The 18,759-nt window shown below is 42.8% G+C and overlaps 2 protein-coding genes across 3 annotated transcripts in view; both read right to left on the reverse strand.

The window, feature by feature from the left end:
- BTBD8 (BTB domain containing 8) overlaps window positions 1–3,547 on the reverse strand; it is a 31,884-nt gene extending 28,337 nt beyond the window's left edge. The window contains exons 1-2 of one of the 2 annotated variants that reach the window (XM_015870374.2): window positions 3,189–3,547; window positions 2,819–3,004 (exon numbers count right to left, since the gene is read on the reverse strand). In XM_015870374.2, the coding sequence (XP_015725860.1) occupies window positions 2,819–3,004; window positions 3,189–3,307 (305 nt within the window). In that variant the 5' untranslated portion in view covers window positions 3,308–3,547. The remainder of the gene's footprint in view (window positions 1–2,818; window positions 3,005–3,188) is intronic. The other variant, XM_015870375.2, reaches the window with a different exon arrangement.
- A 497-nt stretch (window positions 3,548–4,044) lies between these two features.
- EPHX4 (epoxide hydrolase 4) lies at window positions 4,045–18,691 on the reverse strand. Its single transcript, XM_015870416.2, has 7 exons — window positions 18,403–18,691; window positions 15,779–15,864; window positions 12,179–12,336; window positions 10,463–10,591; window positions 8,555–8,658; window positions 7,579–7,727; window positions 4,045–4,971 (listed from the first exon to the last, which is right to left on the reverse strand). Exons 1-7 carry the CDS (start codon window positions 18,643–18,645, stop codon window positions 4,737–4,739), a joined length of 1,104 nt encoding a protein of 367 aa, XP_015725902.1. The 5' UTR covers window positions 18,646–18,691; the 3' UTR covers window positions 4,045–4,736.
- Between the last annotated feature and the right edge of the window lie 68 nt (window positions 18,692–18,759).

Raw genomic sequence — 18,759 nt, forward strand, 5'->3', positions numbered from 1 at the left:
GGCCCCATTCCTGGAAGAGTTCAAGACCAGGCTGGATGGGGCCATCCAATAAAGAATTTTCTTCACTTCTTAATGATACAAAGCAACAAAATTCCCTTAACATCTTTTATTACAACAGTCCATCCTTACTGGAGGAACTAGTCAAATTTAGTATGGATTCTATGGAACTTCATATACTTTCTAAAACTCTGTGGGATAAAGGGTAAAAAGCAGCTTACCTCTCTGAGAATAAGACATTAATGATCTAAGTACCTGCAACAAACTGCTGTCCTTCTGGGATGCTGAGTTTCTCACTCTTGAGGTAGACTGCAGAACCCTGCTTGAGCAGTAACCTCCTGACATGGTCATGCTTGCAATGGTTGTCTGTTTCTAGTTGTGTTTTTAAGAGTTAATGTACTGGGTGATGAGTATCTGTAATATGGATGCTGCACTTCCTTACCCATGTCCTCAGACATTGAGGTATAAAGGGGAAAATAAAGCAGGGCTCGGCTATTTCACACCAAGGCTGTGCAGAAAGATCAGTATAAAGCTCAGCATGTCCTCCAACCTGCTCAAAAACAGCAGTTTGGCAATGGGAGCTGCACAGACTCCAGTACACAAGTAACACGTGGCCTATGTCCCTCTTGCACAAGAAAGGCAGAGGCCCAAAGGAAGTCTCACTGAGATGGAAGCCAAATATAGCTTATGAGAAAAAGAAATCCTAAATCCCCAAGGAAAGCTAAAAGACAAGCTAAATGCAAACAGGAAAAGGGAATGAAGTGTTTTTATAGCTTTGATGAAGGCTTCAATACTACACTAGCATTCTGCTTCTATTCTATTGAGGAACAGTATTTATAACCCAAAATCTAGAAATTTATATTGAAAATAACTTTCTCTCAGGGAGCTCAATTGCAGCACCAGGTCTTTGGTAAGGTCTAGGCTGCAACTCCTCACAGTGATTCATGTGGTCCAAGAGCTAGGATACATTCCTCTCAACAATCTGTAACTCACAGCGCTGCTTTGGATAAGCTAAGATCTTTGTATCTTAGCTATAAGAATCACAGATGCTAGTAGAAGTCACCATTCCAACAAGCTCTTTACAACCAGAGCTGCTTCCTTCCCCTGGTCCAAAGCCTTTCACTGTCAGTAATCTTCAGTGCATTCTGTGGTACTTGCTTCTGCAGAACTGTCCAGGTGACTCAATTCAAATGCTGAAGCATCAAACAGCACTGAAGATTTAGCTGAGAAAAAAAAGCAATCTCACAAAATGCAACTTTGTACACTGTTAAGAATGTATATGGGAGTTCACCTAAGAACTGAAAAGAGCTTGAGGACTCACTTCAAAAATAAGAGGCTTTAAGAAGTGAAAAGGTTTTATTTAGATGGGCTGTTTTTGAGTTCTCTTTCTCACAACTAAGACTGAACTTCTTGGAGAGCCTGCAGGACTCCAGAGGTCATTAACTGCCCCGCTGCAAACAGACCAAAGTGAAAGCAAATATTTATGAGCTGTAGGCATGTTAAGTGCTTCCCATTTAGACAGTAAAGGTATACTGCAGCAGTATATACGTAATTAAGATAATTATCCCCAATTCACAAGTTAAAATAATTTGGAGTGTTTTTAATCTGCAGTATCCTGTATCTGCATGAAAGTCTTTTGCACTGACACTTAATGAAAAGTTGTGAAATTGCACTCATGTATGTGAGACAAAAATGAGATTAAAACCGTGTTCTGTTTCTCACTGTTTCACCAGTGCCTGATTGAGACCAACAGAAAGCTGAGCAACACCAGTTATCAGCCTGCTCAGCTACACTGATTACATTGCTTTAGATACTAATCATTTCATACTTAAAATTTCCATACCCTGAGTAAATATTTCAGCCATGTGCTGCCTTATTTACAAATTTATGAAAAGAATGGGTGAAACCAACAACAAAAGGCCAGCCTATGTTTCTTGTAGGCATTTAACACTAGAGTAGCAACACCTTGTCTTTTCTCTCGTCAACTCCTCAAGAACCTAATAAAGCATGCTTTCTTCTAGGCACATCTGGAATTCTTTGGGAAGTGTGACAGTGCCTGCTGCTCCGCTCCCATGCACGACCACGTCATCCATCAGCACTGCTGCACAGGAGGTAGGTGCATCATTGTGACTTTGTCAGGGTACAGCAAGTACTGCTTGGCTCTTGGGAAGAATGAGAGGTATGATGGGTCAGGGTGGACTGTGAGGCCTGGTGGTGGCACTGGTCAGTGGCCCTCATGTATTGGCCTAAAGTTCAGAGCAGACAAGTATGATGCCACAGAGGTGCTTGCAGCTGGCACTCAGAAGGCAGCCAGGCCAGCCCACCCACAGCTCAGCCAGCACTGCAGGGAGCTGTGTGCGCTCAGCCTCAGCCATGATGACTTCAGGGATGGCCACGCAGACCTGATGCATCACTCATGAAGTCCTCCTGGTCAGTAATGACCATTTTTCAACATTCCACTAGCACATTCTTCCTTCATTGTTTTTGACACACAGCCTTGCTATTAGCATAGCGATAGCCACAAGCGATTTTAAAGGATACCTTCAGCACTTTTGCTGTTTTTCCTCCGTTTTGATTGCACAGACATCTACATACCATACCGATACATTGAGCAGCATGTAGCTGCGTGCCGTCAAAGGAGGGACGGAGGCAGTGGGAAATAGTCAAGGTACAGCAAAACGTTCTGCAAACACCGCGGTTAGGCCGTGAAAGAACCGTTTCGAAAGGGAAAGCTCCACAACAGGTGTCAGTGCTGGGAAGTGGATGCGGGGGCCCAGGATCGCCCCAGCCCGCTGCCCGCCCGCCGCAGCCGCGCACTCACCGCAGGAAGCGCCGCATCTCGGCGGGTCCCGGCCCGTGCAGTCTCAGCGTCTGTCGGGGCGGCCGCCCCCCGCCCAAGGCACCGAACAGCCGCGGCGCCCGCGCCAGGAGCAGCGCCCGGTGAGCCCGCAGCGCCGCGTCGCCCACGTGGATCGTCACGTCGGAACGCGTTCCCTCCGCCAGCAACCTGCGGGAGTGCACCGGTACCGTCATCCGTACCGACACCCGTACCGACACCCGTACCGACACCCGCACCGACACCCGCACCGACACCCGTACCGACACCAGTACCGACACCCGCACCGACACCCGTACCGACACCCGCACCGACACCCGTACCGACACCGCCGGCCCTGCCCGCCCGGCCCTACCTGCTCATGTCCTGCCGCAGCTGCTCGGCCAGCGCCTCTTTCAGCCGCTGCCGCTCGGCCTGCCCCGGGCCGGGCCCCTTGGGCACAGCGGGCACAGCGCCGCTACCGCAGCGCGCCATGTGCCGGCAGCCACCGCGCGCCCGGCTCGGGGACAGTCCCTTCGCTACGACACCGAGGCGGCCCGCCGGCAATAAGGCAGAACGGGCAGCACGGGGGAAGGAGGAGAAGGGGGTGGCGTTGCCGAGCTTCCCGCCAACACGGCCCAGCCCCCGGGACCGGGACACCGTCGCACCATGGGATGCTGATGGGCGCCCACCCCGCTGCCTCCAGGGACGCGGACGGCGGCCGCCTCCGCCAATGAGCGCTCACAGCGCGCCCCCGGCTCCGCCCTTCCCCGCGGTCCCCGAGCATCCTCCCGCAGGGCGGCGGGCGGGGCGGGGCGGGGGGCGCGGCCGTACGGTTTGAGCCCACCCCCAACGGAGCGCTGAGCCCGGAGCGACGTCACGGCCGTTCCCTGCCACCTGGCGGAGCCCACGAGCAGCCCTGCAGCATCCTTTGAGACAGGAATCCAGCTTTACAGCTCGGTTCAGGAGCCGTGTAACCACTGATGTATGTAAATATTGAAAACGTTTGTGGGAAACATTATACTTGAATGCCAGGTACCATTCATAGGTGTTCCCTATGGGAACAGTGTCTGAAACACCGGCAAAAAGCTTGGCAGCAGTTCTTGGAGATGAGAACAGTAGATGCCAACATACTGTTTCCAATAAATATCATGTGAGGAAGGGCACAGACACTTCAGCTATTCAAACCTACTTCTGAGCATCAGTAAGAAACCTCTCCGTAGGAAGCCAGGTAAAGGGAGTAATGTAAGTTGCATTTTATTAGACAGAGGTGGTTTTGATACATGTTAGATCTTAATTTCCCATTCTTCTTGTTCAGACATTGAGCGTACAGGTTCCCAATTTTTACTCAAGAAAAACACATTGCACAAAGCAGCTGCATTCAACAATACAACAAGATATGTATCATTATTCACTTGAAGACTAGAAATGTGCCCCAGTTTTGTTTTTTTTTCAGTCATCCAGTATGCTAAAATATACATAATAAAAAGAGTTAGTAACTTCCATGGTAAAATACATTTAAAAAAATCAGGCAAATTGAGAATGAAAACTTGTGACTTCCTTCTGTATGGCACCACTCCATTATTTCATTATAAAGTTGTAAAGGCACCACACACAGAGACTGTAAAGCAAGGGAGAAAACAAAACCAAGCAATTTTCCACGATTTTCCTTCTATACAAATACACGTATCTTAAGGCAGGTGTTTTTATGTGCAAAATACAAGTGTACAGGTAAAATCAATGTTGGTATTCTCATACTCACTTCACCTTTTAGCAGAAACATTGGTGTCCAAATGTACAGTACATCAAAAACACTTTTCTCTAACAGAGCTCAAAATAGAAGGCAGGCTGGAAGAATGGCCCTGATAACAATTACTTTTTAAATCTGAAGAGCTTTTTCGTCGACTCCTTAGAACATGTACAATCATTCTCTCTTTCTGGTTGTGTCTTCCTTTAGAAAGGTCCATATCAACTTGTTCACTATGTCAGGTTGATCCTGCTGGAGCCAATGACTCGCTTCGGACAAAATAGTTAATCTGAAATGATTTTTAACATAAATCCTTGTAATTTCTGCCATCTCAACTTCCATAAATGCATCTCTCTCTCCCCATAAGAGCAGGGTTGGCATGATGACTTCATGGTGCTGCAGAGGTAGGCAGCTTTAAAAAAAAAGTAGACATACATTAGTCTTGCTTTATAAAAATCACCAATTTACTTCATCATTCCACTTCAGTTTTGAAATCAACACAGACAACCTTATTGCAAGCTTTTCATGTTCCGGGGTATCTTTTACAATATGAAGAGAGCCCTCGTGTGACTCAAAGTGCTCTAAGCATTAAGGATTGTGAAGTTACATGTCTGTAATCAGCAGCTGGTTGCAACAGAAGTCTTATTTTTGGAGCATGAATGATGTTTCTTTATGAAGCAGGAGTTCTTTATGAAGCTCAGGAGTTCTATAGTCTCCATAAAATTGAATGTAGAACAACATGACCAGAGTTCTGGTGGTCCGTGGATCTCCCTGGGTTAATGAATGCTATTGCAGATTTCTCAACCTGTATTGTGTACTGTATGTAGATTTCAGTGAAATGCAATGCTTTGAATCATGTTTGGAATATAGTGTTCAAGGCATCCATAAAGTTATTGTAACTACTGTTAGACAAAAATGGAGACTTTGGAGACATTCCTTCTTTCTACTTATAAGATTCCAAGAATTAGTAATAAAAGACTAGGTTAAATAAGAATTTCATTTTGTATGGGAAACTGGTAATCACAGCCTGACCCTCTGATTAATCAGCTGAGACAAGTGTTGGGTCAGCTGTGGGAGCAATTTAGCTGTGCTCCAGGAAGGAGTGGAGCTTGACCTCATTTAAGGGCTGACCACCACTAAGGCAGCATCTCTTGGAGATTGCTCCTTGGTGGAGATTGCTCCTTGGTGGAGATTGCCTCAGTGTTTCCCAGCAGACTGAAGGCTTCCATATGGGTGAGTTTTTCCTGTAAATAACCTTTTGGATATTTACTGCCATCTTTTCATTATTGTTACTGTATGCATTTTGACTGATGAACTAAGAAAATTCTTAAAATGACTTTTTGTGGCTGTGGATTTAGATTTCATTGTTCCCAACAAAGTGGCCCAACCCTCAGAACCAGAGATTTTTCATAGTAGCATCTTAAAAAATTGGTGATCCAGTTCAGTGTGTTTAGATTCATCTCTAAGGACCTTGCAAGATTCTTTGTCTTGCTTGGGAAAACTCTATCCAAGGTAACAGGGTGACTGCTGTTCTGTTTATAGAAGTGTTCAGAGTGGATGGGAGGAAGCTCATTTCAATCATCTCTTTGGAAATAACCTTCCAGAAAAATTAAGAACCAGAGCTCCAGGGGGACAGCAATGAGACAGAAGCCTCTCACATGCAAGAGACCAGTGTCAGCCCACTGGGAATCATGGAAAATCCAAGTCAGTAGAACCAAAGTGCAGCTTGTATGAGAGGACAAAAAAAAATTCAGTCCAGTTATAATAGCTAATGATTGACTATCACCTGATGTGTGACCATTAGAATTGGTGGCAAGAACAGGAAGAGCCAAAGACCTCAATTGTTTTTTCCAATGGAAATCCTGCTGTGTTGTGGCTGATACCACCTAGAATATTATTCTCTGAATTCATCACAGGAGTATTTTCATTAGAAAAGTAAACTGGGCAGTGCACAAGAACATTCATACTGTGGAATTAATAGTTCAGTGACGATACTTCCTGATTAATAATTCTCTTTTCCTTGAACCTGAGAAAGGCCTGAACTGGTAGTTTAAACACATGACTCTTCTACTCATGCAAATCCCAAAGCAATGCAGCTGCTACAGTCTCTTCACTGCTGCTGCCACAGCTGCTTAATGTGCACTCACTGATGCGAGGTGCTTTGGCAAACCTAATGAGCAAGGCTCAGGGCTCTCCTGCCTCTCCAGCTGCTCATTAGCCATACCCTGCGGGTTGAGGCTGTGCCGTTCTAGCACCAGGGAACTGCTGTGATGCCACACAGCTCCTGTTGTCCTTGGATGTCCCAGCTGGTGTTATCAGCCACGTAGTGTTACTGCAAACAGGGGCACTCCTACAAGCACAGCCACTTCTCTTATTCACCGTTGGTGTCTGTGCTTGGTGTTAGCTTATAAGATAACGTGCTATCTCTCTACGCTGTTTTGTCTCAGCCTGTGCAGACAGCACCTAGCTTGAACACCTGTTTTCCTCCCAGCATTGCCCTCCTGACTGCTTTCCTGACAGTGACAATGAGGAAGGCACAAGAGGAGCAGGAAGGGGGGCACTAGGTTTGGAACAAGGAAAGTTGAAAGTTAATCTGCTTCAAAAACTCTGCTGAGTTCAGAGAAGAAAATTTGACACTGCTGGAAACAGACATTAGGGGATTGAAGAGTTCATACCTCTTGATATATCCCTGCAGCCCGGAGCCACAAGTCCTGAGTAGAGAATGACCACATTTAAACACATTTTGGCCCTGTTAAGTTTTTGGTAGATAAGCAGAGAGTATGAGCCTCTAAGGCCAAGTCTAGCTGCTTGAGAAAACTCTGGTTGTTAATTTGTTTTGTGTGGACACCTATTCCAATGTATTTTGCTGCATGATGCCAAATGTTTTTGTTAACGGTTGAGACTTTAGAAATACGTACGTATTTTTTCCCTTCTACCTTAGCGGCAGAAGATATAATAACGTTTTTGGCCTCTAGAGGGCTCTAGAACATTTTACCTTGTTTCAGAATGTTATACTGACCTGAAAATATTTCTGTAATGGTTGATAGGTCCAGTTAATGCTCCAGGTTGTGAAAAGACATAGAGATATGCTTCAATATCCTCTGCTGTTAATCTACACCCTTTCCTTCCAATTCCAGTGGTCTGGCTGGTAAATAAACTTTTCAGAACCTACGGAAGGAAGAGTAAAAAAGCCATCACACATCTACAAAATGCTGTTTCTTTCCTTCAACAAGACACATCTTTCTAAAACCTACTTATACATAGCTAAATCCTGAATAGGGTACACACAGGTAGCACTATTGCCAAGGTACTCAGTTACCTTTGCCTGTCATGACAGGCAGTGGCAGGCTGTGGGCACATACTTTTTTCCTTGGAATAGAGCCCAGCAGTTGAGAGGTGGGAGGCAGAAGGAGGTGGCACCTTGCTGTCCTGTATGCCTGCAGCACTGAGAATGCTGTGCTGGGCTGCATATGTGTGGGTCGATGTATGCTGCTTTTTCTCTTTCAATACGTTAGTCTTGTTTAACATTATATAAGATGTTGGCCTTGCTGGTTTCTCAGGCAGAATTAACCACCTGAAAGGATGCAATATTCAAACTGCTAGGCTTCCCACCCTGCAGCAGGCAGTGCATGATGAGGGGATGTCCCACTGCTCTCAGGAGCAGCTAAGTCAACAGCTCCCCTGGTACCAAATGTGTCCATGGTAGAGTGCAGCATGTGACCAGCTAACTTCCAAGGTGGAGTAACGCACTGTAGTGCTGGAGGTTAACAGTATGTATGTGCCCAAATGCCTGCCAGATATCCCAAACCAAGCACAGATGCTTTGTGCTTTTATTCTACTTTGCATTAATATATAAAACTGCAGAAAAATCAGAAAGATCTTTTTGTTTTTTTCCCCCCCAGTAATTATCACTACACAGGAAGGGATCAATGTATGTGGTAATTCTTCCATTGCTCACAGTTAAATATACAAACAAGAGCACTCATTTTGCTCACCTTGAAATCATTTACTGTAAACATGAATTCAGGAAACCATGGCATTTGGAAAAAGAAGTAGTAACCAGATTTAATCAATTGTGATGGATGTCGTAGAATGTATTCTGAAACAAAAATGCCCATGAATTAAAAATGAAAACTGATGACTTAAACAAAATTACTGTTAATATCACTATTTTTTAAACTTAAAGGAATGTTTTAAAAATACTGCATTATGTGACAAGAGATGATTAATTTTTTTAGCCGTAAGTGCATGACGTGGCCATTAAGATTTGCTACTTCTTTTATATGTGTTAGTAGAAACAGGCAGCAAAACAGAAGCCTTCCAAAGATTAGGTGAGAGCAGGGACATTCAAGAGCTTAATCACATGAAAAGTTTTCATTTAAGAGCTCAATCTGCGCAGCTAGTCCAAAGCATTTTTTCAGGTGTAGAGTAAGAGGCATAAATACAAATGTTATTTTTGTCTGTAAGTAATTCTCTCATCCAAGATGAGATATAGAGAAATCTGTAGATATTGACTTACACTGTGAGTGGTAAGTCAAACCTAAGATGGAACTCTTAAAAATCTGGTGTCATAATTGCTATCAGTTAGCAACAAGGAATGGCATGCATTAAGTAACTAAGTGATTAGGGTGTGCCCAAAGCAGTGACATGGAAGGTACAGCATCAAAGATCAAGGAATTTCAAATGCATAAATACATAAATCCCTTAGGAGTGCCTGGGAGTGTTTTAACTGCTGTTATGGCGTTAATTGTGCAAATAAAAATATTTTAAAGATAAGACTTTGATAGTAAGGATTGTGACAAGCAGAATGCTCAGTGTATAAGCTCTCTGTTTTCATTTTATTTACAGTTGGAGAAATTTGATCCATAGAGACTTTATCAAGCTGCATAACATATTTTGTTCTTTAAAAATATGCAAACAAATATTAAGAAATAGTAATATGCATGTTTTTCCTCTACAGCCTGGCTCCTGTCCTCAATCTAAGAACTGCAGCAGCTCTTGCTTGCTCCATTGGAGAAGAACAGACATTTCCTTGGGTAAGTGAAGCTTAACTACCTGGCAAAATGTTCTTTAATACCTTGGAAAGGTGGCCAAGTACATTGTGAGAACAATATGTGTGAAGAGTTCTGATTCCATGATGTCATAAGGTCAGATTTATATTCAACAGAGATGAAAAATAAAGCTTTGCTGAATTTTTCTCAACTATTTCTGGGGAAATGGGGTGACTTTAAAAATGGAAATAGCATAAAGTCAGCAATTTGAGAAACTAAAATGAGTGAGGTACTACTGTCATTGTAATTACTGGATGCAGATCCAATCCCTATGAAATATTTTGTATTTGAGGGTAGCAGGCAAACTCAAAGCCTATCACACAGCAAATTCTGCTAGTGCACCTAAGTCCCTTTTCTAGCTAACTGCCAGCACATTCCTGAGCTTCTGGTAAGTAGACTGGAAAGGTTGTCTTGTTCCAGTGAATATTGCACAAGATAAAGCTTCACTTGTCACCTAAATCAGGATTACATTCAACAAGTCTGATTCCCACGTTCTTTTATGCAGTTTTTATAGTGCAGTGAAACCTTAACCTAGGAATCCCATAGCCATGTTCAGGGAATTCTATCCTGCCAGGTTCATGCTTATGAAAATTATATTTGTCAGACTTCAAGGATTAAGAAGAGAACTCAGTAAATTTGCTTGCAAACGGTCCCACTTCCTATAATAAATTATTTCCCAAAGTATAATGCTGGATACCTTACTGCTCCATAAAGCACATTCCAAACTGTGAGAGGTAACAACATCTAAAGGAACAAATACCTGATTCTTCTTTAATCACTCAGAGCAAACACAATCTTAATGCAAATAATCTCGATTAACATATAGAACAACATAACTACTATAAAACTCACCTGTAAACACTGAAGGATGAGGGAAATTAACCACGATCAGTTTAGTCACCATTTCAGGGTAACATATAGCCACTAACCAAGCGATCATTCCTCCCCAGTCATGGCCAATCAACACACACTTGTTGTATCCTACCACATAAACACAAATCTGTATTTTATTTCAGAGAAATTCCATAGAAATCATCACATACAGTAACTGCTGGATAGAATAGATGATCCAGTATGTTAATTTAACTAGTTAATACTGCACTGCTTCCATTACTAATGGCCAGAAAAAAAGGTCTTATTACAGCTAAAAATATAATACATACTTAAAATTATTTGACTTCAGTTACACTTTAACATCAATGTCAAATTGAAGTGATGTGGTATTAAAATGCCACTGTGTTCACATATCAGCTACTGCAAAGTCAAATAAATGATTCAAATTACAGTCATTATAATGTATGTGCATATGTTGTGTTTAGGGAGTTTGGAGTTTGAAACTGCAGACTGAAAGGCTGGGAAATGTCATGAGTCCCTCCTGAGCAAAATTGATCTTTATGGATTGCTTTGAATACAGGAGGTTAGCTAAGCACTATACATCATCATTGTGCTAGATTATGCTTAATATCCATATAGGTAATACACATATTATACACATGTAGAGGTGGATATGCGCATTTAAATATTTAGGAGTATAGAAGAGGCACTTCTCCATATGCTGTTTTGATGTCAGTTTTTCAGCATTCTTAGCATTCACCCAATTACTCTTCCATTGATGGAAATGGGCATTTTGCAGCAATAAAAGGTGTGGCAGGGAAATAATGTCTGTTTTTGGAAGCTTAACTATTCCTCAAATACATACTACAGTGTCAGATATTATTATAGTTCTCACTAAGGGTTATAATACTAAGCATATATGCTACAAATAAAATGTATAAAAGCCCAATTGTTTTGAATTCTGACTAATCTGGATGCAGATGTTTTGTCTTACTATTTGTACAGAGAGGAAATACCCCTCACTAGGTGTTGTTTTCTATTGTCAGATCAGCTGCACTTCCTTCTGAACTGAAGGGGAAAAATTTGCCCAAATGCTTCAGTTCAAGATTTACTACACTGAGTATTCGCCACAGAGAGCAGTGTGTCTTTTTCTCTTCCTTCTGCTCCTGTCACTGTTGTGTAAGATAGAGTGATTCAGCTCTTGAGAAATGACTAATGTGCGGGAGTAGTATTTTGGGATTTTTTTCTTAATGCATTGGATATACTGTCATCTTCATTACAAAGTCCACAATATTTATTCTATCTTGTTTGTGCTAGAATAATTTCACCTGATAGAAATTCTCTTGTCTGCAGGTGCTATTAGACTAATCCATAACAGTATTTATTGAGTACAACTGCTAGGAGTAAGTGAAGGGTTTTTTAGTTAGGGGAAATGTCATGGGTTTGTTCTACTGCATTTCACAGCACAGAGAGAAGTGTTTTTGGAATTCATGATGGAAAATCATCTTTACATGTTGTTTTTACTGACGTACATGTCATGACTGGAAAACAAACCTTTTCCATTAGTATTGTAACAGTCCATATGTTAGGAGTATCCTTAGCTTTATATCTCTACATATCTAGAACATGTATATCTAAAAGAGAAGCAGTTGTTTTGAAATCAGTGACAAGTATTTCTACACTTGTGGCTTTTTTTTCCCCATGAGCTGAGTAGTTTGTCTTCTACTAACGTACCTAGAGATTCCAAAATATCTTTTATATCTGTTATCAGGAAATCTAATTTGTAGTTTTCTTTGTGAGAAGGAGCATCTGTTTCTCCATAACCTCTCAAATCCAGGGCCACCACTCGATATTCACTTTTAAATTCCCGCAATTGATGGCGCCAAGAATACCTAACAGAGGGAAAAAAAAGTTGGAGTTATAAGGTCAAGCAGTATGATACTAAAATGCAGTCAGTGGTTTAGTTCCCAAATAGTTGAGGTTAAATTATCAAGGCTTTGTTTGCAATTAGATTCTTTTCTCTTTGTATGGTGTGTTGCTTATCCCTTGTGGCTATGGCGATTTTGTGCTCCCTTTTTGAATTCTCCAGTAAGGAAATGCAGCTGCCAAAGAGGGGGCACGGCCAGAGCCTGGATATTTTAACAGTTTCTGGAGTCTGGCGTTGGTCCCTTTGCTGCAAAGGAAGCCGGCATAAAACAGAGCACACGTAGGAGTGTTCTGTCTCATCCTTGTAACCATTCCATCATCGAAAAAGTAAGGTCTGAAAAGCCTTCTCTTCTCCCTGACTTGTTCATATGCAAATTTTGACGGACTAGGGAAATACGCCTCAAGGGAAAGATTTTTTTTTTTTCCTTTTCAGAAAAGGAATGTCAGGCAATTCATATGCTAAATTAACCAAAGAAATACAATGAATAACAAAAGAATGTGGTGAATTTAATATGATTTATATTGTGCACACTTTCATCTTTGTCACAATACTGCTAGAATTGTTCCAGAACAGTCTCTCAGTGTGTTGGTAACTCCACAAGCATTGGATTGCTTGCATTTCTGTGGGAAAGAGTGGGAACATCACATACTTTAAAAGATATGCAAAATGAAGAAGGCAAAGTCTCGAATTATTCCTCATTCTGCAATAGTATGTAGTGACTGGATGAGTATGATTGTAATGCAAAAATAGCAGGAAAACAGTGAAGATGATCCTGAAAGAACTACCTGCCTTCAACTGTTGTTGTCACCAATTAAATTTCAAAATAGCCGGCACCAAGAAGACTTGGCCTTGGATTGTAATAGAAAGATAAAGTGAAAAACGCCATCCTTCTAGACATAAATAACACTAACTGCATCCCCTTTTGCTAAGATCTAGCTTTTTCTTCAGCTCTTGTTTCAACAGTCTCCATCAAGTAGACGATACAAAGCATTAGAATCATCAGATATCATGAGAGAGGCACAGAATTCTACCTGAATTCAAACTGTCTATATCAGTCCATTGGGTATTCCACTTTTAGCTTTGCCTCCAGCCTTACTAGGCATTCTGAATATACCACAAGTAATATTACAGTAATACCTCTTAATTGTAGAAATTCATATTCATGTAAACAGAACAGCCAGAACCTTTTCATTTCAGTGCTGTATGATGCAAATGCAAAATTTATCACAGATCTCAAGGAATTAAAGTTTTAAATGCATTATGCAATGATTTGGAAGCTGAATTTGCCATGGTAACTGCAGCTATCATGTATATTTCAGTAAGAAGAAACAAGGGCCAGAAATAAATAAATAGACTGTGTTTGTTTCAGAGCATGTCTAACTGCTATCCACAGCAGCCCATCCGTCACCAAATGTATGACTGAATGTTTTTCATATCCAAAGAAACCTTTTTACCATGTATGAAATATAACCATTAGACAGTTGCTTTGCGAGCTGGAATTGAAATGCTGGTGAATACCTTCATTATCATAAGGATAAATAGCTGAAATTATTTTGTGACTTCCTATTCATGCTACTTCTGAAAGGCAGCTTGTACAAAATTCAGCAGCTTACACACATCCCTGCAGGTACCCAGCTGTCTCAGCACATCACGCTCACTTTCAAATATTTTGTCTTTCCACAAAATTGATATTGATTTTCAAGTTCTTATGCATCTAAAGCTCATAATGGCTCTGGTGCATTATATTCTTAAGTGATCTTTCATCTTCAGACATTCTGAGTCACTTGGTAAGGTCAGTGTTCTCTGGTTATAGCTGTCCTACTTATAACCTTGAGATACAGGAAAGCCAAGGATTTGCTGCAATTAAAAATTGTAAATGGGAGTTGTATCCATTAATTTTTTTCTAGTCAAAGAGTGCAGAGTTGATGCGAATTTTATTGTCTCTTAAATTGTGATTATTGCATTGCATGCTCTGAGAACATTTTCTGTCCTTGCATTAAAATTCTGCACTGATTGAATCAACAAACCAGCATCAGTATTTGTAGTGTGACTGCTTTGTAAACTGTTAGCATCTATTCTTCTTTCTAAAATTAGCAAATTGTGCTATTGGTGGTCCCAGTGACCTACACTGAAGTTTTAAAATCATTATTCCATTCCATTTGTGAATGGTCAGATAATATATAAACTGTCACCTAAAGCATGGCTCGCCATTATAAATTTTAAAAGCAGCTGTCTGAATTTTGATACGTACTGAATTTCAGTAGAATATACACATAAAATGCTAATTTTTGTGTATTATTTCCACTGTGGTGGATATTAGCTGTATTCTCAGCTGTCTTACTGTGTTGGAATGCACATTAAATAAATACCCATTCTGCAAGATGTGTAATACTTGCACTTAGTATGCATCCCCCCAATGTAACTGACTTTCTAATTGATGTGTACATCTTTTGGACTTGTAATTAGCAATTTAGAATTCGGACAATACATTTATTTGAAAATTTGTCTTTAAATAATAAATGTGTCTCTTTACCATCATCCTCGATGCCTTTCATATCTACAGGAAATTGCTAAGGGAAGAGAACTGGCCTCTCATTGACCTGGGTCAATTTATCATGGTATGACTTCACTGTGGCTTGAAAGATTACAGTTCCATATCTGAATTTGGAAAGGAAAAGGATCATTGAACTTGCTGAATTACTGGCATCACCACTTTCTCTATTCACTTACCGTTTTTTATGTGGAGGTTCTGCAAGCCACGCCTCCTAGTTAAACTGGGGTGTTACAGCTGAAGTGATTTGGTTCAAACATCAGACACATGACTGCTTTTCATTGTTATTAACTGATGTACAGGCTTGGTTTGGATTCGTCATTCATCTTATGATGAACTAATAATAGAACCTTTCCCCTCTGAATAGCATTCTGAAATTAGGCTGCAAAGCAGCCTATAGAACTTGTAGTTCTCTCTCTTCCCTGGTTAAAACTGATGCATAATATTTTTAACAATGCTATCCATACTGCTCTTAACATAGATTGGATCCTCATTTCAGCACCTCCTGCTGTAGTTCTGAAGCTTAGCTTTGTTAGTACAAATGCTGTGCATTTTCCAAAAGGGAAATTCATTAAAAACAAGCAGTTTCTCCCCAAAGTTTGAAGAAAAGAATATATACTTGGGAAAGAATAGAATGACACTGCAGAAAAGACAGCTGGGTTGAGTCAGCCTGTAGGAATGTTTTATGTTTGCTGCAGTTAGAAGTATCAACGGTTTGTTCCTGACTAGATCTTAACACTGTTAACATGCATGGAGTTATAGAACAGTTCACTCAGATTACTTAAGCTTTGATTATCAACGTCAGTTATCTTAAGCAGCCTCATTTATGCAAGAAAAGCATGTAGGGAGTTTTTACCAGAATTCTGGAAAGCCATGAAGCAGCAACATGAGTGGTTTACCCCTTTCTCCAGCAGCCACATAGTGGAATCTTAACCCAGAATCCTGGAAGGAGAGAAAAAGAAGTTTGATGCTCTTACTGCTGCGTTATAACTGCTATACTGGCATTCAAGAATAACTACAGTTTTAAACAACATTCTAAGGTACCCTAAAAACACATCAAACTGTCAGTTCTCAAAGCTGAAGTCTTCTGTAATGCTGAAATCAGGTACTGCTACACCCTGACAATCCTGAGCATCCCACAGCCCCTTCCTGTACAGCCAGCTGCGACACATGCCCAGCTTTGCCAGCATGTGGTGGTTCAGCCAGGAGCACGCTCAGGGTTCTGAGAGATCAGCCCCTGGCATGAGGATGAAGAGGTGGATGAAGATCACTATAAAAGCCAGGCCCTTGCTTTCTCACAGACATAGCATGGGATTGATGGAAAGACTTTCAGACATAATGTACTTTTAATGCACTTTTCATCTTTCACTTAGTTTCTAAGGTTGTGCAACTATTTAAAAGCATGAAGTTACAATCTTGCACAATAAAGTACTGCATGCCTTGTTAGAAAAAAACAAAGCAGTCAAATGTAACTAACTACAAAGGAAGTTCTTTCTGCTTGCTTTTTTTCTGCTCAAGGCTTCGGACTACCTTTGGAGTAGAAAGCCTTTATGTAATCATCTTCTTTCTACGCTGTCTGTAGTCACTATTTCTGATGCATCTTTTAATCAAATAAGTCTTATCACCAGCAGACAAGTTAGTGATAGCTGTCCAGAGGCTTAATACTGAAATGCCATTGAAATGAATGGATGCGTGCAAGCTTACACTAACTCAGAGTCAAATCTGTCAGAATTTAAAACTGAAATGGTGACCTACCAGGTTTACTGAATTCTTACACAGATGTGGATACAGAAGTTGGGAAGCACTTAGCTCATAAAATACAACATGCTATTTAGGAGTTATTTGAAGGATCCTGCAGGAAGAAAGGTCATACTGCTCCTGAACAAATGTCAGAGCCTGATCTGTCTCTGCTGTTTTAAAAAGGGAAGATAAAACTCCTGCCTTTGCTGTCGATTGAGCCCTCAAGGGTCAGAACTGTGCAGAAAGCTTTTCTTGCCCACAGTGCTTCAAACTGTCTGAAATACTTTTGTACAGCGAAGTCACAAACCAGCTACAAAGCCATTAACGTATGTCTTGGTGTTTGAGAGGGCTCTGAAAAGGGCACATCTGTTTTCTTATTTTTGTACTCACTATAGATACAGTAGGGATTTTTTGCTCAATTCTACCAAGAATTACACTGTTACTTCTCTTCTGGGAGGCCAGTGAAGTTGAAATATCTCTGTTTCTAAGTACTTACTGATCTCTTCTCAGTAAATTTTAGGGATGTTACATCATCTCGACCATGGCATCCCTGCCTTTAATCCCTTTAACACAACAGAATTTTCTTGGTTTTATTCCGGAGATTCTCCTCTGAATTCACACATCTGGCCCTCCTCCATCCTGCTTCTTTCTCTTTGTGTCCTTTAGGGATTCACCCTCAGTGCTTTTATTTAATCAATTTATTGCTTTTAAGGACATTGCTTTTACTCATCCAAATTCAATCATCACTTGTACAGCAGCAATTTGAATGTCACATACCCCGAACTAAGCCCATCCTCCACCTGTTCATCTGCTCCTTTCAGTCTCCTCTTTTCTGTTACTGCAACAACATGGCATAGGATGTTGCCATCTTCTCTGCAACACACTTTTATCTTTCTCTTGCTGAAACCTGCACAGATCTCTAGGATATGTGTCTGGGAGGGACCACAACGAGCCCGCTGTTACCCCGCGGCCAGAGTTTTCCACGTTGCCTGAACCGAATGGCAGCCCGTCATCCTGGCAAGCAGTCTGCTTTGCCCCAAAGGCTCCGTTATTACCACCATCCCCTCGCTTCCCAGCAACCCCGGCATTACTGCTTAGCGCTATGGGAGAGACAAGCACAGCGTGTGAGAGCAGCAGTGTGTGTGCGTGCCTCCTGGTGATGTTGGGGAAAAGCAAGAAGGCAAATTGTGAGGGACTGGAGGCTGAATCATTTACCTTAGAGCTGTATGGCAAAAGAAAAATAAATCTGCACAGTCCCCTCGGAACAATGCTCTCAGTACTCGTTCCACTAAAAATAACGCTATGAAAATTGCAGCGCTCATCTACAGCTGCGGAAAAAAAACGTGCTAAAACAACTTCTTTCCGGGCAGTTGCCGGAGGAGCAGATCGCCGGCAGAGATCCAGTCCCTAACAACCCTGCGGGCTCTAACCGCGCAGCCTCAGGGACGGGGCTGAGCGCTTCACTCCGCGCTCCTCCTGCAGCTCCGCCGCGAGGCCGCGGGGCCGCACCCCACGGGCAGCGCTGCCCGGTCCGGGCTCCTCCCGCGGCCACCCCGGGGCAACGGCTCCGGGTGCGCGCGTACGGCGGGGCGAGCCCGTAGGGGAACCGGCGGAGGGGAGCATGCACGGGTGCCCGTGTGCAGGCATGCACCGGCGGGCGGGCGCGCACGCAGCCGAGACGCGTGCACGGGAGCACGGGTGCGCACGGCGAGGCCCGCTCCCCCCGACCCCAGCCTTCACCTTGATCCGGACGTAGCAGTGGGTGCCCAGGGAGGGGTCGTTGAGACAGGCGGGGGGGTTCTCCCGCATCACCCAGCGGAAGGTCTCTCCCGGCCGCCGGCCGATGCTCCATAGCAGCCGCAGCCCGGCGATGCAGGCGCACACTCCGCAGTAGCTGTACACCAGCGCCCAGAAGAGCAGCGCCCGAGCGGCCACCATCACCCGGCGGGCGGGCGGCTGGCACGCAGCACCCGGTCTCGCCATCGGGCCCCGCCGCCGCCGTCCCCGCCGGCCGAGAGGGGCTCGCAGCGCCGCCGCCGCCAGGAGCCGCCCGAGCGGAGGCACCTCTCACGGCGGCGGCGGCGACGCGCCCGCCCC

The sequence above is a fragment of the Coturnix japonica genome, chromosome 8, assembly GCF_001577835.2.
Source record: "Coturnix japonica isolate 7356 chromosome 8, Coturnix japonica 2.1, whole genome shotgun sequence".
Classification (NCBI taxonomy): domain Eukaryota; kingdom Metazoa; phylum Chordata; class Aves; order Galliformes; family Phasianidae; genus Coturnix; species Coturnix japonica.